Source organism: Pristis pectinata, chromosome 9, assembly GCF_009764475.1.
Source record: "Pristis pectinata isolate sPriPec2 chromosome 9, sPriPec2.1.pri, whole genome shotgun sequence".
NCBI classification, from domain to species: domain Eukaryota; kingdom Metazoa; phylum Chordata; class Chondrichthyes; order Rhinopristiformes; family Pristidae; genus Pristis; species Pristis pectinata.
In genome coordinates this window covers 77,243,497-77,269,651 of record NC_067413.1, presented here as the reverse complement: position 1 = coordinate 77,269,651, position 26,155 = coordinate 77,243,497, and the positions used below count along the sequence as shown (strand labels likewise).

Here is a 26,155-nt window from a genome sequence, read left to right as displayed (position 1 = left end):
AGTGCGCCCCGCGGCCTGACGCGGTTTCTATGGTTACGCAGCGCTCCGAGCCCCCGAAGCCGATGCTGCGGGGTAGGCGGATGGCAGCTGCCCGGCCGCATTTCCTCGCACTCTTGCTGTGCGTCGGCCTGCGCGGTCAGCAGCTCTCGGCCGCCCTTCTCAACCAGCGGCCCGTCATCGGTAAAGGACTCAACTCCTGGGCGAGCGCGGAAAATCCACCCTGAAAGTCAGTGCAGCGGGGGTGGGGCTGAGCCCGGCTTGGCGCAAACTCTTGCAGAGAGGTTACAGAGCAACCAATTGAGAGATGAACTGGGTTGGAAGGCGTGAAGCATATTTGGGATGCTTTGGCCATTATGTATTCCAGTAGCTTGTGGGAGCTTGTGTTTCCCCAAGAAATTATCCTCTGCGTTTTCCGTTTTCATTCCATATAAATGGAAATTGTCGTTGTTATCTATGAACCTGCTGTAATTGTACTTGCCTCTATAGCTTCATCTGGCAGCTCATTCCATTACAGCCACCACCCTCCGTGTGGAAAAAGTTGCCTGTCAGATCCCTTTTAAATCTTTCCCTTCTGGCTTTAAATCTGTGTTCTCTGGTTTTAGACACCCTACCTTGGGAAAAAGTCTGTGACCATCCACCTTATCTTCGCCCCTCATGATTTTATATATCTCATAAGGTCACTCTGCAGCAAACTACACCAAAGAAAAATGTCCAAGCCAATCCAGCCTCTCCTTATAACTCAAGCCCTCCGGTCCTGATAACCTCCTGATGAATCTTTTCTGCACCCTTTCCAGCATAATCACATCTTTTCTATAGCTGGGCAACCAGAACTGGGCAACCAGAACTGCGCACAGTAATCCAAAGTGTGGTCTCACCAACGACTTGTACAGTTGCAACATGATGTCCTAACTCCTGCACTCACTGCCTTGACTGATGAAGGCAAGTGTGCCAAACACCATTTCCCCACCCTGTCTACCTGTATCACCACTTTCAGGGAATTATGCACCGTACTCCTAGATCCCTCTGTTCTACAACTCTCCAGGGCCCTACCATTTACTGTGTAGGCCCTGCCCTGCTTAACTGACCAAAGTACAACTCCTTCACCTGTCCAAATTAAATTCCATCTGATATTCTTTGGCCCACTTCCCCAATTCATCTAGATCCTATTGTAATCTTAGATAATCTTCTTCACTGTCCAATACACCACCAATTTTGGTGTCATCTGCAAACTTACTAACCATGTTAATGACATTGTCATCCAAATCATTAATATATATGACAAACAACAGTAGACCCAGAGTCGATCCCAGAAAGATAAATTAGAACAATTTATGAGGCTAAAGGCAGAGAAGTCAGATTGGGAGTGGGACAGAGCATTAACGTGTTAGGCAACTGGAAGCTCAGGGTCACTGTTCAATATTCTGTGGGATCCATTGTCTCAGCCTGTTCTTGTTCCACAGGACTAATTTCTCCCTGCCTTGACTCTCTACTCCCGTCCAGTCTCTTTCTACTTCCATTCATAGTATCCTCTGATGCCCCATGCTGCTTTCACAGTCTTCTGGCCCCAACTGACTCGTTTTCACAATGGTGAAAAATATGCTGGAGGAACTCTGCAGGTCTGGCAAACATCTGTGGAGGGAAAGGAATGGCTGACGTTTGGGGTTAAGACCCTGCATCAGGACTGAGAGCCTAGAGGGAGGATAGAGAGAATAAAGAGCAGAAGGCAAGGGGTGAGGCAGGGGCTAGTGGGTGATAGCTGGGCCCAGGTGGAGTGAAGGATGATGGGCAGATGGAACCAGGTGGGGGAGGGGGAGGGGTGTAGTTGGAAGACTGAGGCTGTGGGTGATAGATGGAAACTGACAAGGAAGGAAAAAAAGGGGCACAAGGACCCGGAGTGGGTGGTGCAGGTGAAAGCAGAGACAAAGACTGGAGGGTGATGGGGAGACTCAAGAGGTGCAAGCGCTGGACTCTTAATAAGGAAGGTGATAAGTGGAACCAGATAAGAGACAGCTGATGAGAGCTGGAACCGGGGTTGTGGGTGGGGGATAGGAAATCCCATGGGAAAAGTGTGTGGTTGATAAATGGATGGAGCCAGTTGGGGGAGAGGGGACAAAACTGGATGGTGAGGGGCTCGGGGGAGGGAAGGGATATATAAGTGGACTGGAAGGACAGAAAGAGAGAGAAGAACACAGGGATTGCAGGTTATGTGAAGTTGTAAACAATGCAGGTGGAATACGAGGTGTTGTTCTTCAAGTTTGAATTTGGTCCTGCCCTGGCAGTGGAGAAGGTTAAGGATGGACAAGTTGGTGTGGGAATGGGAAAGGGAATTGAAATGGCATGCAAACAGGAGCTCAGGATGGCAAATGTGGACAGAGCACAGGTATGTGAACTATTTGCTTAGTCTGTGCTTGGTCATGCCGATGTAGAGGAGGCCACATCTAGAGCACCAAATGCAGTTGATGAGGTTGGAAAAGGTGCCATGAATCTTTTCCTGGAAGGGCTGTTTAGGTCCCTGGATGGTGGTGAGGGAGGAGGTGTAGGAAGAAATGTTGTATCTCCTGCAATTGCAGGGGAACATGCAGGGACAGGAGAGGGGTGGGTGGCTAGGGATGAACGAACTAGGGAATCATGGAGAGAGTGGTCCCTGCAGAAAGCAGAAAGGGGTGGGGCGGGGCAGATGTGGCTGGTGGTGGGCTCCCATTGCAGCTAGCAGAAATGATGGAGAATGATTTGCTGGATACAGAGATAAGTGGGGTGAAAGGTGAGGATCAGGGGAACTGTATCTCTGTTGTTTCCCACAGCTACCTCGACAATGGAATGGGTTGGTGACCAATATTCATCACAAGCTCACAGACTCTCACAGCTATCTTGACTACACATCTTCTCACTCTGCTTCCTATAAGGACTCCATTCCATTCTTCTGGTTTCTCCAGTTCATTGCATCTGTCCTGAGGGGGACATTTTCCACATCAATGCTTCTGAGATGGCTTCCCCCCGACCATAATTGACAGAGCTTTCAAATGTATCTGTTCAATTTTCTGCACTTCCTTGCTCCTTTCTCCCACCCAGAGCAAGGATAAGGGCTCTCTTTGTCCTTCCATTCCATTCTACTAGCCTACACATTCAACAGATCAACCTCCATAATTTCAATGAGGTGCCACCTCTGTTCCCCTCCTCCTTCATAATTCTGAAGGGACAATTCCCTCTGCAGCTTCCTTGTTTACTTTTTCATCCCACCAATATCCATTTCTTTTCTCATGGCACCTTCCTATGCAACCACAGGAGATGCTTACCTCTTCCCTTCCAACCTTCTAGGTTCCCAAATATGCCTTTCAGGTGAAGCAGTGATTCAGTTGTACCTCTTCCATCTTAATGCACTGCATTCAGTGCTCACAATTTGATCTTCACATTAAAGTAACTAAACTCATATTTAGTGGTTGTTCCATTCAATTCACAAGGTTGATTCTAATTCTAGTTGCATATCACTCTGACGTCTCTGTCGTTGGTCTCTTAAACTGTGCTAATAAAGTCCAACATAATGTTGATGGGCAACATTTCATCTTCCATCTAGGACACACTTCAGCCATTGTGGCTCAACACTGAATTAAACAATTTCAAGTGACTAGCTTTTCCAGTTTGTGTCAGAACTGGCTGATTCTGGTGTAAGAACAGGGGATGTCAGGCTGTATGGCATCTGTTGGGAAGGGAGGTGTGGGCAGGCAGTATAGCATCTGTTGGGAAGGGGGGGGGCTGGTTTCAGCACTGCTTGGCCTGTTAAGTACTTCCACGTTTTCTATCTTTGCTTCAGATTTCTACTAACTGCAGTTTTTTTTGCTTTTCAATCTCTGGATGGTTTGTAGCTCAGTTTTTCTCTCTCCACAGATGCTGCCTGATCTGTTGGGCTTTTCCAACATTGTCTCTTATTTCTGCTTTTGAGCTACTGCTGTGTTCTGTATGTCAAAGTTTCAGCAGGATTTTTCATCTCCCCTTAGTCCTCCCTCTGTCTATACCTCCTCCAATCAGATTGGCTTCCTATAATAAACCTTCAGCATCCCCTCCTAATCAAATCTAATTTTCTCATCCATCTTTTCTTAGTCTCCACATTATCACAAATATTTCCTTTTTGCCTCCATCCCTCCCCCTTCCCTCCAAGTTTAACCATGCCTACGTTCCAGTTTGTTACATTTCAGAAAGATCATTGACCTGAAACTTTAACTCCTTCTCTTTCCACAAATGCTGCCTGACCTGCTGAGTATTTCCAGCATTTTGTGTTTTATTTCAGATTTCCAGCATCTGTAGTTTGTGCTTTTCCATTTATATAGCACTTTTAATACACCAAAGTGTAATAAGAGTATTATCAAACAAAATTGATGCTGGGCCAAATAAGTTATTAGTTCAGGTGATCAAAAGCTTGCTGAAGTAGTTTGACTTTAAGAGATGTGTTAAAGGTGGATAGAGAAGTTGAAGGAGGAAATTCCATGGCCCTGGACCTTTAATTGGTTTGTCAGTTGCATCTATGATGGATGTCATAAAATCTTTAAGAATTGTTATCCTCTCACATTGCAGCATCCAAAGTATTACTGTCATACAAATTTATGCAAAACAATATCATGTTTCCTACAGTCACAAATAAGACATCAATGTATTACATTTTTATGTGCTCGTATTATACTCCTTTTACTTTTATTTTTCTGTTTGTTAAGGTGTGCTGGCTCAGGAAACAGGCGGTGATATTATCAAGTTTGGCAATAGCTATATTGCTGCTTCATATGTGAAGTTTTTAGAATCTGCTGGTGCAAGAGTGGTGCCTATAAGGGTGTTGGTAGGTCTGTTTATCCAATACAGAACTCCTCTCAATAAGTTCATAAAGTTATTACAGTTTACCTGAATTCAGTAATAGGCTTAGATTTCTCACTAAACTCACTCCTGGCTCCTGGACATAAGCAAAATGAATTGGGGAATTCTTAATGAAATAATATTGTTTATCAAATATTGATATTATATTGGATTCAGAAGTGATGACAATACTTCCAGTGATTTGTATTTTAATGAGGTGAATGCTTCTGAGCATTCTTCTACACCACCAGGTTCAAGAACAGCTACTTCCCTTCAAACATTTAGTTCTTGAACCAACCAGCAAAACCCTAATCACTACTGTTTAGCAACACAATGACCACTTTGCACTACAATGGACTTTTGTTCTAATTGTGTATAATTTGTTTAACGTATGTTTTTCTTGTGAATGCTGCTTATCTGATATTATGTGCTTGTGATGCTGCTATAAGTAAGTTTTCATTGCACATATGTACTTGTACATATGACAATGAACTTGACTTTGATGTTGAAACAAATTAGGGACCAGGTGTTCTTTCTGTCTTTGCGTACCAAAATGACTAAGAATATGTTCATCCGTGGTAATTTAATGTAGTCCGCTACAGTGTTTCTCTGGTCCATTTTATGTGGGCTCCTAAGCAGGTATCAAAGGCAAATTCATTAAATGACCCTGACCCCAAACCTTGGCAGGGATTAGCAGTATATCTTAGCGATGTTGCTAAATTTCCACTTGGCCACACTTGCATTATTCCTGAGTAGGGTAATATTACAGAGAATAATACAGAGATGCAGAAGTGTTTGTACAGTTTGGATCATTCACTAAGGTTCAAGCAGCTTGGGTTGTTTGTGGAAAAACTATAGACTCTTTTCAAGTTTTCTTTCTGAATATAGATCAAATAAATAAAATACAAAGATAAAAACTGCACTTGTGAAAAGGTAACAAGTTATAAATATATACATGCAAATAAAGACTTTGACATGAGGTTCAGTATTCAGGAGATAATTTGTTAATTTTCATTTTTTGTTTCAGAGAATAATTTATTGGGAAACAATTATTTCTATGCAAAATTCTGAGGGGCTTTGATAGGGTAAACATTAGGAAGCTTCTCCTTACAGCAGAGGTTTAGGCTAAGGAGGTTTAAAGGGGATCTGATAAGACCTTTTTCTTCCAGAGTGTTTGAAATCTGGAATGCACAGTCCAAGAGGGTGTAGAGGCAGAGATTCTCACAACATTTAGTAAGCTTCTAGTTGAGTGCTGGATGGGTATGTATTGGCTTGCATGGGCATGGTGGACTTAAGGGCTTGTTTCTGTGCTGTGTGACTATGTTCAGAACCTTCTCAATGCAGTTAATGAACTGATTATTTGAATTGCTTCAAACAGAACTGATGTTCCCAATAGCATTTGTGAAGCACTAAAGCATGGATAGTTCTAGAAAACATTTGAGGTGTCAAGTGATTTTGATATTGCTGGCACAAAATTCATTTGCACTATTGGGACCTGTGAATTATGCAGGGCATTCACACTGAATCAGGTCTTGACAAGTTAGGCAAAGGTCTGCATCTGAACTACATAAAGCAGACCTGCCTTAACTCATCCATGCCAGATGAATCCAATGGGTGGATTCACTTGCAGGTAGATCCTATAAGATGTTTGCTCCCACCACCAACCCATCATTGCACATGTCATTCTAGCTGCCATCACATTTTGGACCTCTGATACCCAACACATGAAGTCAGGGTATTCTTATTTAGCACTAAGACCCAACTTTTGATGTTCTGATCCCTGCCTTACCCCCTCCAACTAAAGGTCAGATCTTCCAAACCTCTCCAACTTCCCTTAACCAAACTACCCCAACCCCCTAGACTTATGTGAGCTAGATGACAGTTGCAGAAGAAATGCCTTTCGCAAAGCCTTGGGCCTCGTGCAATAGAATATTGTTGCAGAGGTCCATGCACAAAATGTGCAGTGCCCCCACCCCACTCTGCTGTTGCCTTTCAAAGTGCAAGAAAATATCTAGACCATCAGTTGCAAACACTAGGGGTGTATACCAATTAAGTTATTGGACTACCAGTTCCAGGCTATTGATTCAGACGATGATTTGAATCCTGTCATGGCAGCTGGAGAATTTAAGGCAAAATAATTACTTTATGAAGACAAATATGGCTTTAAAAGCAAAGCTAGTCAAAATGATATTAAACATGAAATACTGGATTGTCATTAAAAAATCATTGGTTCATTAGTGTCCTTCAGGGAAGAAATCTGCCAGTGTGGCATTTATGTGACTTCCGATCCACCTATGCTGGTTATTTTTAGTTACCTTGTTTTTCCACCCCCCCACCTCCCCAGGGGAAGTGAGGGATAAACAACAAATTCTGGCATTGCCAGGATGTCCACATCCATGAAAAAAGTAAAAAGCCAATTCTATTGGATTTTACATTTTATTTGAAATACATTCCAAATTCTAGTCCTTGCACTTGAACTACACAATTTAAAAAAATAATGTCTTATTGTAATCACTTTACAATGACCATTTATTATTTTGTTTGTTTTATTTAATGCAGTATTAAACTAACAGTTGCTGAATACAAGGAGCTGTTTCATTCAATAAGTGGGTGAGTTATTATTCAATTGACTAAGCTATGATATTCTTAATTCTATAAGAGGATCAGTTGTTGGAGTTATTCCAATGAGTGTTTCATGCTTGTAAGCAGGATTTCCTGTTAGTTGGGTGATATTGATATTCTTTCATTCACTGTTTTTATAACTAGTTGTCTTATTGATCTTAAAGACTGTTACGAGAGTTGGTATTGTCAATTCTGCAAAGAAGGTAGATGAAAACCAAGGGGAATCAGGCTCACTGCCTCAGTAGAGTAGACAACATAAAAGACCCCACCCACCCCAGACATTCTTCTCCCCCCTCCCATCAGACAGAAGATACAAAAGCCTGAAAGCACATGCCACCAGGCTCAGGGACAGCTTCTGTTCTGCTGTTACAAGACTATTGAACAGTCCCCTAGTATGATAAGACAGACTTGACCTCAATCTACCTCATTATGGCCTTGTACCTCATTGTCTGTGTGCACTTTCTGTTTCCAACACTTTACTCTGCATTGTTATTGTTTTACCTTGTACTACCTCAATGCACTGTTGTAATGAAGTGATCTGTATGGACAGTATGCAAGACAAATTTTTCCATTGTATCCCTGTACATGTGACAATAATAAACCAATTAGCAATAACCAAAACATTTGATCTGTTGGCTTTTTGAAATTATAACTTTCATGGCCATCCCTCAAACCTGATCTCCTGTGGCCCCTCTGCTCCCACGGTCTTTATTGCAGGCAAGGCAATTTCTGACCACTTCCACACATCCACTTTTGCACTTGTTCCCAGCAAAATTTTCTCCTATCCTGATGGGGCTGTCAATTTTTTGTCATCTTAATGGCTGCAGATTTGAATATTTCTGGTACACATCTGGTTAAACCCCTATCAATGAATCTGATCAGCAAAACCATCTCAGTACTTAACTAAAACTAGCCACTACTCAAGAATCATCCTGGATGATAACTCAACTTCTTTTCTTCACTGCTAATAATTTCCTTAAATCCTTCTCTATTCTTTCCATCAGCTCTAATTAGAAAATACAAGGATCTCTATATCTTTATCACTTTAATTTGAAATCATTATTGCAGCTACTTTGCTACTTAGTCCACCCATTTTACTCTTACCCATTAATCACCCTTGTCAATCCAGAAGTGATACCCACAAATTTTGACTATTCATGTGCAGGCAGATGTGTAGTTTAAATTGGCATGATGACATAGTGGGTGAAGGTCCTGTTCCTGTGCTGTACTGCACTATGTTCTATTCAGTTTCTCTTGGCCACAAGCTAAAAGAAATCATCCTCCATGCCTTCTTGCAAGTTCTGACACAGTTGATCATATCAACACAAACCTTGGTGCCACTCTTTTCCATTAAGATAACAGGCAACAGTGACCATGCCACCCAGAATATCTTAAAACAGTCAGAACTGTTTAAAGCAAATCAAGAACAATTAAAAACTACACTAGTCCAGCACAGTGCAGAATTTCCTCACTATAAATGGTGGGGAATTATCTGCATTTCTGGCTCCTTTGACAGATGACACAAGGAATTCACCATTAAAGTGCATTCAGAAAAAACAGTGGCAAACCACTGACTGCAATTTTGGAAAGTCACAATTGCATAGAAATTTTGACATTGATTATTGTTACATGGAGTAATATTGGCAGTTACAGAGAGAAATGCTGGATTTCTCTGAAAAATATTATCTATGAGTGGAATTGAAATAATGAGATCATTTTACTTTCTCTAAACACATTCTTCTTTACTTCTTAGACAGTCCCTCAAGGAGGATGACTTGCTTCTGCTCCAGTTCTGGGTTCTGAAGAGTCCTATGCAAGATTTGCAGGCTTCGCCACAATTTGGGGCAGGTGCTGCTTTGTGGGAGGTGTAACCAATTTGGGATGTTTTATACTTCTGTTATTTATGAAAGACTTTCATGTGCTCCAGTGTTAGAGACTTAAGGTATTGGTGCCTTCCCAGGTGCTTTTGCATTTGAGTAGTCATGGGCCAGGGATTCCCACAAGTGGGTGAACATCACCTTTCTTTCAAGGAGACTGAGAACTGAAATATTCTCTTTGCCCTTCTAGAGCACTCTTCCCATTGGCAGAGCTGAGAGTTGGTGCTCATTTTGGAAGTCTGGTATTGGGCAAGAATTGTGGCTTGTTTACCAGAACTGATTGACATTGATCAGAGCTTCTGGGAATGTTGGCCTAGGAGGACATTAATGTCCCTCCTATGCTACCAATTGATTCAAAGGATTTGAGTCACAGCATTGATGGTGTTTTCCAGTACTTTGAGCTGCCACCCTCCTTTATAGAAAGGAACAGTAAAGCACAGTATGGGCCCTTCAGCCTATGATGCTGTGCCAACTTGTATAAACCTACTCCATGATCAATCTAACCCTTCCCTCCTACACAGCCCCTAACCCTCCATTTTCTTACATCCATGTGCCTATCCAAGAGTCTTTTAAATGTTCCTATTTTATTAGCCTCTACTGCCACCCCAGCAGTGCATTCCAGGCACCCACCACTGTTTAAAGTCTCTCCTAAACTTTCCTCCACTCACCTTAAATGGATGTCCTCTGGTATTGGCCATTGCCACCCTGGGGAAAAAGCTGGTGCCTGCCCATTTTATCTATCCCTCTCAATCTTATACACCTCAAGTTGCCTCTTATCCTCTGTCACATCAAAGAGAAAAGCCTTAGCTCATGCAGCCTTTCCTCATAGGACAGGTTTTCTAATCCAGGCAGCATCCCAGTAAATCTGTTCTGCACCCTCTGAAGCTTCCACATCCTTCTTATAATGAAGCAACCAGAACCAAACAATACTCCAAGTATGGCCTAACTGGAGTTTTGTAGAGCTGCAACATTACCTCACGGCTCTTGAATTCAATCCCCTGACTAATGAAGGCCAGTACACCATATGCCTTGTTAACCACCCTATCAATTTGCATGGCAACTTTGAGGGATCTATGGACTTGGATCCCAAGGTCCTTCTGTTCCTCCGCACTGCTAAGACTCCTGCCATTAACGTTGTATTCTGCCTTGAAATTTGATCTTCCAAAAGGTATCACTTCACACTTTTCCAGATTGAACTCCATTTGCCACTTCTCTGCCCAACTTTGCATCTTATCTATATCCCATTGAAACTTATGACAACCTTCTACACCACCCACACCGCCAACTGTTGTGTCATCTGCAAACTTACTAACCCACATACTATACAAAAACATCACAAGAGCAGGGGTCCCAGAGCAGACCACTGAAACACTAGTCATCAACCTCCAGGCAGAATACTATCTACTACCACCCTTTGCAGGCAAGCCAATTCCAAATTCATTCAGCCAAGTCTCAATGAATCCTATGCCTCATGACTTTCTGGATGAGCCTACCATGGGGAACCTTGTCAAATGACCTACTAAAATCCATACACACCACATCCACCACTACCTTCATCAATTAGCTTTGTCACCTCCTCGACAAACTTAATTAGGCTCACGAGGCACAACCTATCCCCTCTCAAAGCTATGTTGACTATACTTGTAAATCCTGTCCCTAAGAATCCTCTCCAATAGTTTACCCACCACTGATGACTCATTGGTCTATAATTCCCAGGGTTATCCCTATTACCTTTCTTGAACAATATAACATTTGCCATCCTCCAATCCTCTGGTACCACTCCTGTAGCTAGGGAGGACAAATATCATTGTTAATGTCCCATCAGTCTCTTCCCTTGCTTCTTGTAATAACCTGGGGTATATTACATTTGGCCCAGGGAACTTATCTATCCTCATGTTTTTCAGAAGCTCCAACACTACCCCTTTCTTGACCTCAATATGCTCCAGCACATTAGCCTGTTTGACAAATGTGAGGTCAGAGTAAAAGCCTCACTTCCCAGTGAACACTGAAGCAAAGTATTCATTAAGGACCTCCCCTTCCTCCAGGCACATGTTTCCCCCTTTATTCCCAAGCAGTCCTACCCTCACTCTAGTCATCCTCCTGCTCCTCATGTGTAGAATGCCTTGGGGGTTTTCCTTAATTCTACTCACCAAGGTCTTCTCACATCCCCTTCTAGCTCTCCCAAGTCCCTTCTTAAGCTCCTTCCTGGCTACCTTATAATTCTCAAGAGCCCCATATGATTTTAAGTATGCTTCCTTCTTCCTCTTAACTAAATGTTTCACTTCTGTCAGCCATGGTTCCTTCACTTTACCATCCTTTCCTTGTCTCAGTAGGACAAACCTATCCAGAACCCTATGCAAGTGGTCCCTAAACAACCTCCACATTTCTGCCGTGCATTTTCCATCTGTTCCCATTTTATGCTCCCAAGTTCCTACCTAATATTGTAATTAGCCCTCCCCCAATTAAATACTTTCCCATATCATCTGCTCCTTTTGTTGTCCATTGCTATGCTAAAGGGTAAGGAGTTGTGGTCACTGTCTCCAAAATGCTTTCCTACTGAGAGGTCTGTCACCCAACCAGGTTCATTACCTAGTACTAGATCCAGTGTGGCCTCTCCTCTAGTCAGCCTGTCCACATACTGTGTCAGGAATCCTTCCTGGGCACACCCAACAAATTCTGCCCCATCTAAATTTTTTCCACTAAGGAGGTACCAATCAATATTGGGGAAGTGGAAGTCATCCATGACAACAACCCTGTTATTTTTGCACCTTTCCACAATCTGCCTACTCAGCTGCTCCTCAGTGTCCCAATGGAAATTGGGGGGCCTATAGAATACTCCCAACAGAGTGATTGCTCCCTTCCTGTTTCTGACTTCCACCCGTACTGACTTAGACAAACCCTCCATGATGTCCTCCCTTTCTGTAGCCATGATACTTTTTGATTAATAATGCCACTTCCCCCCCTTTTTACCTCCTCTCCCTTTTGAGGCATCTAAAACCCAGCCAATCCTGCCCTTGCAACAGGCAAGTCTCTGTAATGGCCACAACATCATAATTCCATGTACTGATTCATGCTTTAAGTTCATCACCCTTATTCTTAATACTTCTCACATTAAAAGTGAGCACATTTCAACCCACCCAACTCACTGTATTTATGCCCTATCCACTGCCTATCCTTCCTCAGTCTCTCTGTATATTGCATCTACATCAATTCCAACTGCTCCATCATCTGACCTAACACTGGTTCCCATACCCCTGCCAACCAAAGCCAAATAGAGGATAACAAAATAAAATCCTACCTGTACTCACCTGTGCCTTTGCACTGAAGACTTTTTTCCTGAAGAGTTGCTCTCACTCCCAACACATGGGCCACTTACTCCACCTCCACACACCAAAGCCTCAGCTCACCACTCTGACACTAACCACTCCAACAATGAGCACTCCAAAATAGCCACTCTGGTTGACCCTACCTTCTTTTTATTGGCTGCTGCTAATTAGCCAATCAATTATTAACTAACAATATGCAAATGTGCATCTCTTAGGGTCCTGCTAGCTGAAACTGAATAGAAAGTCCCAAGACTCACCTCTTTTAAAATCTCCCGCCTCTCGCTCCAAGTCCTGGCTCCTGCTAGCTGAAACTTTATACTTCAGGTCAATAACATTGGTGCTGACTTTGAGGTTTTGGTCTTCAAACATTCTTGATCTCAATTGGCCAAAGAGATCATGATGAATTTTGTAATGATGTCTTCCTTTGTTGGAATGTGGGTTCTGTGATCAGGCAAGTCACTTGTTTTCCAGCATCTTGCTGTGGATCTTCATTATTCGGGTTGTTGATTTGGAATCATTGTTATTGGTGAAAGACCTTTATCTTCTGCATATTTAATGCAAGATCCATGATAAGTGATTCAGTGAAGTTATCACCTTGGTCTCTGAGTGTACACATGTAAAAAAATTACCTGCATACCTTAACTTGGTGACTGAAGTTGGGGGAGATTTTGATTCTGTAGTAGAGAGGATAAAGGGTCAACATCTTCCAGCTTTTCCTGTAGATTAACTCCGCTCCAGCTGGAAGCTTGTTGGAGGTAAGTTATGGTACTGCAGCAAGGAAGATTGAGAAGAGGCTTGGTGTGATGCCAGGGGTTGCTTAATCTCACTGTACACTGTGGTGAAAGTTTTAGTCAGGATCACAGCTATATGTCATTGTAGAATGGCAAAGAACTTCTGGATGCAGTCAACTTTGAGAAGGATTTTCCATAATCTTTCTTGGTTGACAGAGACAAAGATATTTGTAAGGCTGAAAAAGGCCACACACTGTGATTTGTATTGTTCTCTAAATTTTTTTTGGAATTGTAGTGCAGAGAGGATCCATTGTACCTCTTGATGGGTGGAATCCACGTGATTCTGGGAGGAGTTCTTTGGCCATTGGAAGGAGGTGGTTGGGGAAAATCTTTGCAATGACATGCCCTGTGGCAGATAGCAGAAAGATCCTTCTGTAATTCCCACCATCAGAATTGTATCCTTTCTTAAAGATAGTCACAATAGATCATCTCAGAGGTGCTTTCCCATGCACTCCTCTTTCTAGATGAGCGAGATGAGGTAATGATTTTGCATCAGAATTACTTCTCTGCCATGTTTTAACACTTTTACTGGGGTTTTGTCTGCTCTGGAAGTCTTATTGTTCTTATGCTGTTGAATAACCTTTTCAATCTCTTGCCTGGCTGGGATGGAGCCAAGACTGCAGCAGATATTTTGCTGTGGTATGGAGTCAATCACATGCATTAAAGATAAAGCCTCAGTAGAGAAGATCTTCCATGAGCAGGCTCTGACCACTGCTCTGTCTTTGATATGCTCTTCTCCATTCTTAGTTCTCAGTGGCATGAGTGCTCATTTGGTTGTAGATGATCATGAGAGCACTAAATTCTGTGGCCTTTTCACCTACTATCCATTCTTTAGGTCATTTTTTTTATTGGAGCTCAGCCTTTAGATGCTTGTTTTTATTTCCATTGAAATATGTTGTTTTCAATCCAACAATGCCTTGCATTTATAATAATTTACATCCTGAAACTCATGGTGATTCTCATCAAACCAGTCTTGGTGTTTTCTGATGGAGCAGCCAAGAGTCTCTCAAGAGCTATTTATGATAGGACTTCAGGGCACACCAAGCACTATGGGCATTCTGTGGCTCCTGTTCATTGGGAGTTATCTTACTGTTCACGAGTTGTTTACTGAATAGAGTTTTGCAGCATTTTTTTTGTGGCAGTGTTACTGTTGCTATCACCATTTTGGATGCCAGGTTGATGGACTTCTTCTCCATCTTCATTCAGGGTGCTCTTTCCAGGAGGTGATATTACTGTTCAAGAATCCAGATATTCTGAGATTTCAGCCATCTTTTATAATCTTGCACTACAGGTAACTTTATAGCACTTATAGAAAGTACAGACGAGTTTTTTAAAAAGATATAAAGAAGAGAGGAACTCTTCATCAAAGTCATTGTTTCCCCCAAGAATATTTAAGTAACTAGTCATCAGTATGAATGGGAGCCATAGAACCAGGGCTTTGGAAAAAAGATGCTCAAGGATGATAAACTAATATAGAATAATTGTTGTAGCTATTTATTATGTATAAAAATATTCCAAAACCCTAGTCATGAAAACACAGTCTCACAATTGGGCTTTAGAGGGAATGTTTAAACCTGTTTGCCTTGAGCAGCATTTTGCATCTCCTAGGCTTCTTTGAAGAGCTAAACACATTGGGGGAAAAATTACTCAAAGAAAAAGACTATTTAAAAGTAAGTGTCTTAAGTCCCAAAAATTAAAATTAAAGAGACAAACAAGTCCTAACCGATATATCTAATGGACCTAACTGCTGTTCTGGAAATCTATATGGAGTGCTTAAAAGTGAGCCCTGAATTTAGTAATGAGATCTGGGTTTTTGTATTTTATATTTGGGGTACTCCTAAGCTGATATCTTTTGTGTGAAAGTGAGTAGAAAGCAAAACGTTCCCTTCCATGTTTCTATGGGTTATTTGCCTATTTCCCACACTGTACTCTGTAAATCAAATCAGCCAGAAGTCCCTCCTTATTTGATACGCTCACACTGCAAACTACTTAAATTTTGTAGATCATAGATTTCAAAGTCCATGCCCCTCTTTTGCTTCAACCAATGTCTATTAACCACTGCACCCTTATGGCCTGGCTCAACTTCTGCAGCCTCTAACTTTAACCTCTTTTGTATTTCCTTTTCTCTCAGTTCCACCAATTATGGCATAACTTTCAAGTATGCAAAGTCCTTTGTGCTATATGTCAATGACATGGACTTGAGTACAGAAGTGATGATTAAGATGTATGTAAATGGTATAAAAATTGGCTGCTTGATTATGACTGAGAATGGACTGGTGAAGTGGAAAATACTGTAACATATGAATTCTATCTAAATAAGTTTGAAGTAATGCATTTGGGAAAGGAACCTAGGGAAGGGAATACACAAAAGGTTGCCAAGCTCTGTAGAAGAAGAAAGGGCTCTTGCTGCTTAGGTCATCAAATCCATGAAGGCTGCACTGTATTAGATAAAGTGGTTAAGAAGGAATTTGGAATGCTGCCTATTGGGTGAGGTATAAAATCTAAGAACGATGATGTCATGCTAGAGTTAGCAAACTTTATTTGTGAGGAGAGATTGGCTGGGCTGTGTCTTTGTTTAGGAACAACAAAGGTGAATAGAAGATTATTGTCTAAAATTACAAGAGACCTTGACAATGAGAGGAATGATTAGTTTCCCTCAGCAGTGAAGTCAAGTAATTAGTTTTAGGTAATTGGTAGAAGAACTTCATTCTTAAAATGTATGGATGAGCACTTGGTGCTGTAACCTACAAGGCAGTGGGCTGGAAAGTGGTATCAAAGTGGTTTTTTTCTTTGTTGACATGGTGATAATGTGCTATAGTTCACCCCCTCCCCTAATAACTCTTATCTTACTTTTACATTGCTAGATTTTTAAGTCTTGCTCAAAGTCTACCATTTCAGCCTTGATTTTGGTTATTTTCCTAGCTCTCATTTTATTTGTCTGTGTTTAGAAACTTGTGACATGTTAAAGGTGAAAACCCTGCTAATAAAGACTGGATGCATTGTTAATGAGTTTTTTTAATAGTGTGTGTTGCAACTACCTTTATTTAACAGGTAAAAGATAAAGGTATTTACTTCCCAGTGTGGGGAACTTGTCTTGGGTTTGAAGAACTAACAGCTCTTACCAGTGGAGAAGATCTTCTTACTATCACGAACACTTCCAATCATGCTCTCCCTTTGAATTTTACAGATGGTAAGGAATGCTGAACATGCCCTTTAGCTTTCCGCTAACATGCCTCCTTTCAGTTGTACTACTTGATCTAACGATCTTGGTTACCGTATTTTTTCATAACTTCACAGCGCATATGCACTACTGGTAAGGTCATTCATCTAGAGGTACTGAAAGCTGTTCTTGGTGTTGGACATTGAAATCACCCATTCACAGTACAATCTGCTACACTTGGTGCCTCTTCCACATTTGCTCAGCATGGAGAAGTATTGGTTCAAAAACTGAGGGAGGCTGATAGATGGTAATCAGCAGGAGATTTCCTTACCTAAGATGCCATGAGATTTCTCTTGTGGTCTAAAATCAATGTGGTAGAGTGCTTCCTGACTCTGTACCACTCTGCTGTTGCCTTCAGTGGATTTGTTTGCCATTTGATTCCTGTTCATGAATTGTGATGCGGGAATCTGGGACTGTCTGCCAACAGCCTTACTTTATTCAATGTCAGTATTTCTTAGAACACTCCTAATGTAGAAATCTCATCAAATGTTTGTAAGGGCAACTGGGCTATGAATGATATTGCCTTATCTAATTGTGATGCCAAGGCTGACGTTGGGGTACTCGTCCTGTTTTATTCTGCACCCAGTTTTGATTTAGCTGGAAGGCTTGTGAGGACCTTTCAGAAGGCGGTGAAGAGTCAAGCATATTGCTATGTGCCTTGAGTAATACAGTATATAGGCCAAGCTGGATAAGCAGAGGAGATTTTCTTCAGTGAAGGACTTAAATGAACCGGATGGATTTTTACTCCAATTCTGTAGTTTCATGTTTACCATTACAATTATAGATTATTTTAATTAAATTTATATTCTTCAACTGCTGTAGTGTGAATTGAACTCCTGTCTCCATTTCTAGGCCTCTAGATTACTCTAGTAGTGTCATTATTCCCTTAACACAAAGCTGTATTTTGTTGCCATGTTTACAAATGGGCTAAGGTTCAATGTATTGGGTGCCATGTGTATACTAGATTTATATATTTTTTTCTAAATCAGATGCATTCTTAAAGCTCATTGTAAGTTAATATATTTCTAGCTTATGAATCTGGGTCTTATTTTTATTTTATTTTCTTCCACATGATTTTAAAAGATAAAATAACATGCTTTCTTCCACACTCTTTTTAAGATTTAAGTTGGTTGAGGGAAAACATAGGGCAAGCATGATGAGAGGGTGACAAATGAAAAATTTATAATTGTGACTGATGGAGTAGCTGAATAAATATTTCAGCTTCTGTTATTTTGTTCAGATGTTTTTCATAGTCGAATGTTCAAGAACTTTCCTAAAGATCTGTTGCAATCATTACAAACCAAACCTTTGACAGGAAACTACCACAATTGGAGTATTTCTCGGAAGGTAGGATTTAGCGAGGTTTTTTAGCTACCATTGTTTTACTTAATATGCTTTGAGTAACGTAATTATTTTTATACTGTTGATACATGGGCCTAGAATTTGCAGTGCTATTAGTTTATCTGCTACAGTTTTCCATGTATGTATAATTTTGATAGTGATTCATGATCACAACGTTGTTGTGTATTTCATGCTTAAACATAACAAAGAATTGTATGGATATGTACCCCTGAAGTATGCAGCAGTGGTGTCAAGCCTTGTGCAGCATTTATTTGCCGTCTATTCTGTCCCATAAATATATACATTCTGTTGCATAACAACACTACACAGAGTGGTGATCAGTTCTGAATATCAGGAAGGTACATCACACCTATCCTAGTTAAAGGGATTCATGATTATATACAGATTTGTTAGGGATTCAGACCTCTTGCTGTTCAACAGGGCTGAACTTGAGATTTGCCAGGATCACAAAGGGTTACTGTCCTGCTGTGAAGGATGCTTATTTTCTTGTGGTGACTAGGGGGAGCCATGGCTGAAGACCCAAAAGAAGATCGTCCCCACTGTTTGCCTAGGCTATGGAGTCCACCCAATGCTGGGGCACCGGAGAGTGATGTAGACAGGTCTTCCTTAAAGCATTAACTACAGATTTATTGAGTTCTTTTGAAGAGTTGTTACAGGCATTGAGCTGAGGATCCTATTGACCTACCATTCTGTTCCTAGCTTCCCTCCCATATTTGCTAGAGCCAGGCAAATAGGTCAATTTCAGGGGTTCTGATGCTGGTAAGGACAGTGTTTTTTCAGGTTTTCAGAAGAAATGTATCTGACATCTTGACTTGGAAAAGCTGAGGAATGTTTGTTATCTGATATTAAGTGTGAGCAGCTAACTTTCTGAGAAAAAGTTAATATTTATGTATTTTTGCTGAAGGACTTAAGAGTTTAGCATTTGGAGTTTAATCATAAGATTTCAGGAATAGGTAACTGGCAGATCCTATACTGTATTCCCTTTTATTTACTATAATTTCATTGTTAGAGGAGGCACTTTGGCCCATTGAGCTACTCTTGGAGTCTTCTGCTGTGCTGCGATACAATAACAAGCTTTACCCACAATAATCCCCACTCACAACCTGGCCCTTTTTGTTGAAATGCTTGCATAGTTGGAAGTGTATGTAAACTACTAGGCAGGTATATGTTTTGGAGTAGTGGCAAATATTCAAGTCTGCAGGGCATGTGACTGTTGGGAGGAGAACTGATTGATAATGAACAGTGTGTGAATATTACATAGTAGCTTGTGCATGGACTTCAGAGATGTTTTCCCTGACCTTGGCCAGACCTGTGAGGCATTTCTTTGTCACCACTATTGTTGTTAATGGAGCTTGCAGCAGAGTTAAAGGGCAAATTAGAATTGCTTTTGTTCTATTTTGACAATTTGGTTCCACCATAACCTCTAACACAGAGAATTAGCCTGAGACTTGCTTTCCTTATCTCATTTAGAGTAGTTTGGTGAAAAAAGAACACACACTTTCATTATCTTAAGATGGAACTCATTACAGATCCACATATATCCCAAATGGCCTATCAAGTTTACACAGACATTTTTGTCGAGATAAGACACCTTATTGTCTTACTTTGTTTGCATCTTCGCCTTTTAATATCATTCTTTTCACTCTAGTATTCATTTTGTTAAAAAAAGGCATTTATGACTGCTCCAACAACAGTGGAGAAATAATGCTAAAGTTGTATACAGTACTACTTCAAGTATTATAAAGTGGGTGTGGAGGGGTATAAACTTTCTCCAAACTAAAGATGTAGCCATGGGCATTCACATGATTCCAGCTATGCCTGCCTCTTTGTCAGCTACGTGGAACAGTTCATGTTCCAAGCCTACACTGCCCCCCAACTCTTTCTCCACTACATTGACGACTGCATTGGGGCTGCTTCCTGCACCCATGCTGAGCTCGTCAATTTCATCATCTTTGCCTTCAAATTCCACCCTGCCCTCAGATTCACTTGGTCCATCTCCGACACCTCTCTCCTCTTTCTGGATCTCTCTGTCTCCATCTCTGGAGACAGATTAACCACAGACATCCTCTACAAACCCACTGACTCCCACAGTTACCTTGACTACACCTCTTCCCACCCTGCCACTTGTAAGGACGCCATCCCCTTCTCCCAGTTCCTCTGCCTCCACCGCATCTGTTCCCATGATGAGGCTTTCCATTCTAGGACATCAGAGATGTCCTCCTTTTTCAGTAACCAAGGTTTCCCTTCCATCATCATCTATGCTACCCTTATCTCTTCCATTTCCCGCACATCTGCCCTCACCCCCTCCCCCCACCAACATAACAGGGATAGGGTTCCCCTTGTCCTCACCTACTGCGCCACAAGCCTCTGAATCCAACACGTCAACTTCTGCCACCTGCAACAGGATCCTACCACCAGGCACATGTTCACCTCAACCCCTCTCTCTGCTTTCTGAAGGGACCGCTCTCTATGTGACTCCCTTGTCCACTCGTCCCTCCCCATTGATAACCCCCCTGGCACTTATGCCTGCAACCCACCAAGTGCTACACCTGTCCCTACACCTCCTCCCTCACCACCATTCAGGGTCCTAGACAATCCTTCCAGGTGGGGCAGCGCTTCACCTGTGAGTCCGAGGTGGTCATTTATTGCATTCAGTGCTCCCGGTGTGGCCTCCTGTACATCGGTGAGACCCGACACAGATTGGGTGACCACTTCTTCGAGCACTTTCGCTCCGTCCGCCGCAACAGCCAGGACCTCCCGATGGCCACCCGCTTCAATTCCACATCCCACTCCTATACTGACATGTCTATCCATGGACTCCTGTACTGCCACGTTGAGTCCAGATGCAGATTGGTGGAATAACACCTCATATTCTGCCTGGGGAGTCTCCAACCTGATGGCCTCAACATCGATTTCTCCAACTTCTGGAAACCCCACCCCTTCTTTTTCTTCCCTCCCACTCCTTTGTCTTCCCTCATTCCTGTGGCTTCTTTCTCCTGCCTTGATGACCTGCCCATCTCCTCTCCTACCCTTCCCCATCCTTTATTCCATGGTCCACTACCCTGTCCTACCGGATTCCTTCTTCTTCAGCCCTTTGCCTCTTCTACCTATCACTTCTCAGCTTATTACATCCTCTCCCCTCCCCCATCCACTACCTTCCCCCTCTCACCTGGACTTGCCTATACCTGAACTCACCTATCACCCGCCTGCGTGTGCTCCTCCCCCTTCCCCTACCTTCTTATTCTGGCTTCTGCCCTCCTCCTGACCAGTACTGATGAAGGGTCTCGGCCCAAAACGCCTCCTGTTTATTTCCCTACATAGATGCTGCCTGACCTGCTGAGTTCCTCCAGCACTTTTTGTGTATTGCTCCAGGTTCCAGCATCCGCAGAATTTTTTGTGTCTCCCCTCCATTAACTCTGCCTACACTTCCCACTGCCTCGGGAAAGGAGCTAACATAATCAAAGACCCCTCCTACCCTCGTCATTCTTTCTTCTCCCCCCTTCCATTGGGCAGGAAATACAAAATCTTGAAAACGCGCACCACCAGCCTTAAGGACAGCTTTTATCCCGCTGTTATAAGACTCTTGAACAGACCTTGTATGATAAAGATGAACTCTTGATCTCTCGATCTACCTCATTGTGGCCCTTGCACCTTATTGTTTACCTGCACTGCACTTTCTCTGTAACTGTAACATTATATTCTGCATTCTGTTATTGTTCTTCCTTTCGTACTACCTCTGTGTACTTATGTTTTGAAATGATTTGTCTGGTTGGCATGCAAAACAAAGTTTTTCACTGTATCTCGGTATATGTGGCAATAATAAACCAATTACCACTTAGCCCCTCAAGCTTCATTCAATATGATCATGGCTGATCCTCCCCAGGCCTCATCTTTTCTTCTGCACTAATTCCCCATAGCTCTTAATTCCTTGATCTACTTCCACTTTAAATACCCCCAGTGATCTCGCCTCCACAACCCTCCAGGATAGGGAATTCCAGAGATTCACCATCCTCTGTAAAATGAAGATGTTACGGACAGTTTTAAATGTCCATCTCCTAATCTTGTAGCTATGTCTCCTTGACAAGATTCTCCCAGTAGTGGAAACATCTCAACATCTACCCTGTTGTGTTCTCTCAGGATTGTATATGTTTCAATAAGATCACCCTTCATTGTTCTAAACTCTAAAGAATATAGCTCTAACTTCTTTAGCTGCTTGTGATAGAACAACCCTCTCATTTCAGGATAAATCTTTACAATTTTAGTAATTTTTTCAGTTAATTTGCAGAGCTGTGCTTTAGTGCATTACTTTAGCATTAATATTTGCTCATAATCCTGAAGGCCAATAAAGTCAGCAAAACACAATCATTTGAAACTTACTATTAAATGAAACATAGCATTGTTTGTCCAAGCTTCACTGAACTCCACAGTGCAAAAGGCGCATTCTGAAAAGTGCAACTATGAATAGCAAGATAAATATTATTTCAAGTCGCTATATTTGAAATTGGAGGAATTATGTTTTGGCAACCTGGGCAATTATTTTTGAATGGTGACTACTAGATTACTTAACAGTTTTCAATATTAAGTCAACATATACTTTGTTTTGTGTGAGCATACAATTTATATACCTTTTACAAAACAAATTTTATAGTTTGGTTGCACAACATACATAATAGATACTTAAAGATTTGTTAATTTCTTTTAGTATTTCTCATAATTATTTATAATATATTTCAGAATTTTACAAACAATGAAAAATTAAAGAACTTCTACAGAATCCTGAGTACAAATATGGACAGCCAACAGATAGAATTTGTGTCCACCATGGAAGGTAAATTAAAATAACTGCAGCTGATTTTACGTCTTTGAACAAAAGACTTATATTCTGCATATTGTGCATATAATTTATTAATTTTTATCTGTAGGTTGAAAAAGCTGAATCTGATATTCCAATTTGCATTAAGTTTTCTAACTTATAAAGATCTGATTTATTGAAGCTGCCAAATGGTCCCCTCCATTACAGTTAAGAAGAAATACTGGTAAATGATTAGAGAAGACTGAGAGAAAAGACAATATTCCCTTTTGTAGTTGTATTAGTTATAAAGCTGCACATTCAGTTTCAAAGGTTATTTATTCTACCAAATACACTTTATGGCTGTAATAAGCTAATGCTACTCATTACAGCACCAGTACACTATAGCATATAGAGGTTTCTAATCTGAGTATTATAACTATTCTTTTAATTAATTTTTGCACTGCCTCCTTTCCTGGAGAAAAGGACTGCTTGTGTTATCACATTTCCGAGGACATTAGCCACCCTAGGATTTCTTTGTGTAGTTGAGCAATATCTATTTGCAAATTATGGTAATTTGTTGTGAATAAATTGACTTCTATGCTTTAGCTAAATAATTTATTGTACGTAAGCACTTAAATTTTTGAAGCTTATTTTACCACTATAGCATTTGAAGTTGAATCTAACGCAGCCTTTACAGTGAATGTTAACAATATATGTAATGTAAATGCCATAGCAGTGAAACCAAATCATTTTTCTCAATCTGTGACCATTTACCTCCACATTAGGCAGAGATCACCGGATGCCTATCAGAAATGAGGGCCTTGATTTTTTTTCTGTTCCTTTTGCCAAGGCACATTGAGGCCTATTGAAATCTTCTGATGCCCACAGATGAAGTAACTCACCATACACTGAAACCGAACTCAGGTCTTCCAATATGTACATCATAGCTACTTAAGATTCCAATAATCCTGCACCCTAGGGACTTTGGAGATGCTGGATGAGCAGATTTTCTGGACTATTAGACATTACTCCTATGATATCCCAATACACTCTTACTTCATTTTTTTTATGTCACACAGTAGTATAATACATTTGACAGTGAATCTGGTGAGTTTTAAAAGAGTGGAGGAAACAGGACTCAAGTGAGTTTAAAGGGAATGTGGGAAATGGGACACAGGTGTGTTTAAAAGTAGAGTGGGGAATGGGGTTGCAATATGAAAGGAGTGAGGAAACTGGGGCCCTAGTGAGTGCTGGAAATGAGGCCTCATGAGCCAGGTGCCAAACCATCGGGATTTCTGGAACAATCGGATAACAAATTACCAGAGTTTACTGTCTAAACTTTATGAGCTATTAAATGAATTTTATTTGAGCAGATCTATAGGACATAAATAAACTTTGATAGAAAAGTTCCATTTCTCATTGAAATGAACAAAGAATGTGATTTTGTGGATTGCAGTTTGCCTGGATAAAATGAATTACTTTATAAATGGTAATCTATTGATCGTTTTGTTTTACATTTGTCATCATGTAAAAGAAGCGAATGTTGATCTGTGTACACGATGTTATGTGCTTGTAGCATGAATAATAACTTTATCATGCAGTTTATATATTTTTGTACTACTTTGAAATTGAGTGTTACAAATGGATTTGACCTATTTCAGTGAGTGCTCAAGGTGAGTATGATACAATACCCCACAACCCCTCATAATTTATTGGTAAAATAATTTTGCTATTATATTTGTGTGTACATTCATGTTAAACTTTGTGATAGTTCTTCACCTTGGAAATTTTCACTATAGTTTTAACCACTTACTGTGGTGAATAGGCTTTAAATGTAATGTAATAGATGAACTTTTGGGTGTGATAGTCCTGCTTAGTCTGATTACTTGCTCTGTAAATGTAGCTTACAGATACCCTATTTATGCAGTACAGTGGCACCCTGAGAGAAGCCCTTATGAGTGGAAGTCAACAAAGGAAATCCCACATTTCTCTGAAGCAATTGAAGTTTCTTGGTATTTAGCTGATTTTTTTGTTAATGAAGGTACGGTTGGTAACACACATTGTTTTCTGTATTTAGCTTTTTTTTTCTAGCTGATGAGATTTGCTGAGCTAACAATTAAATATTCTTGTTCAGTTTTTATATGCAAATATAAGAAATGGTCAACAAAATTTTCTCCTGAAAAAAAAATGCATTTTGTTTTTCAGCACGGAAGAATTTCCATCACTTTTCTAATCGGGCAGAAGAAGCGAAGGCATTGATTTATAATTATTCACCTGTTTACACAGGAAACATTTCTAACTTTGAGCAAATTTATTTAATTGATTAGATTGAATTCAGGTGTACTTGTCTCAGTCAGTCAATTAAATTTAAATAATTACTTGTTGCAGTTTTCCTATTCTTGGCCTATTAGTAGAAACTGATTACCTGGTGTGTTATACTTGCTAATGTGTGGGCATATGCCTTTCACAGCAAAGTAAGTGCAGTGAACTAAGGTCAGGACCTATAATTTTTACAGGTGAAATAACTGATGCAATAATATTGGCGAAGACGATGGTGTGAAAAGAACATTAAATCTTTCCAGGCAATAGTTCCCTAGTAATAGCCTAGAAATTAATGAAACATAATCTAATACAACTATTTTTTTTACTTAGTAATAATGTCTTGACACTAAGTAATGCTTTTGTTTTATGTGGCTTTAAGAACACATTGCTACAATTCTGAAGTTTTGTAGTCAGGGTACGTTTTAACATTATTCATATTGGCACATAAATAAGAATTCAAGAGTAAAAAATGTGAGATCTTGCTATTGTTCTTTGTTGAGAAACAAAAAGGGTTTGGTTCCATTATTTGAATTCTTCAAGCTTCAGTGCTCTATAAGAGCCAAGTGATGGAGACAGAACTATGGCTGCCAGAATTTAGTATATATTTTCAAGCTACTAGATATGTAACTGTCAACTATGGTCTAAATCTGCAAGTGGAAGTGACACACTGAGAGAGTACATCCGAGCAAGTCTCAGTTCATGATTCTGATTCAAATTTGAGGGTTAGACCCATTGTACATTTTTGCCCTTAGTCTTAAGTAGTTCAGATTCAAAATTCTGAGCAGTGGCAGTGACCACTTAACCTGGAACTAATTGTCAATTTCTTTCCTTTGGGACTATTTGAGTTGATCACAATTTTATTGGTTAAGCTCTAAAAACAGAAAAGTGTATTTTTTTTAATGATTGTGGGCAATTCTGGCACGGCCAGTAGTTATTGCCTGTTCCTAATTGTCTTTGAGAATGTGATGGTGAGCTTTCACCTTGTGGAGCTGCATTCCATGTGAGTA

At 40.8% G+C, this 26,155-nt stretch overlaps 1 protein-coding gene across 1 annotated transcript; it reads left to right on the top strand.

Moving 5' to 3' along the window:
- LOC127574059 (gamma-glutamyl hydrolase-like) lies at positions 1-25,153 on the top strand. Its single transcript, XM_052022671.1, has 9 exons — positions 1-180; positions 4,704-4,818; positions 7,396-7,446; positions 14,659-14,743; positions 16,504-16,642; positions 17,913-18,019; positions 22,769-22,862; positions 24,730-24,867; positions 25,032-25,153. Exons 1-9 carry the CDS (start codon positions 30-32, stop codon positions 25,151-25,153), a joined length of 1,002 nt encoding a protein of 333 aa, XP_051878631.1. The 5' UTR covers positions 1-29.
- The last annotated feature ends 1,002 nt before the right edge of the window (positions 25,154-26,155 follow it).

Bases quoted from the DNA above. Each gene is read 5' to 3' on its own strand.
- LOC127574059 (XM_052022671.1), top strand. From the start codon at position 30: ATGGTTACGCAGCGCTCCGAGCCCCCGAAGCCGATGCTGCGGGGTAGG. The intron at 16,643-17,912 runs GTAAGGAATGCT...TATTTTGTTCAG, and splicing joins CCCTTTGAATTTTACAGATG to ATGTTTTTCATAGTCGAATG. The intron at 18,020-22,768 runs GTAGGATTTAGC...AATATATTTCAG, and splicing joins ATTGGAGTATTTCTCGGAAG to AATTTTACAAACAATGAAAA.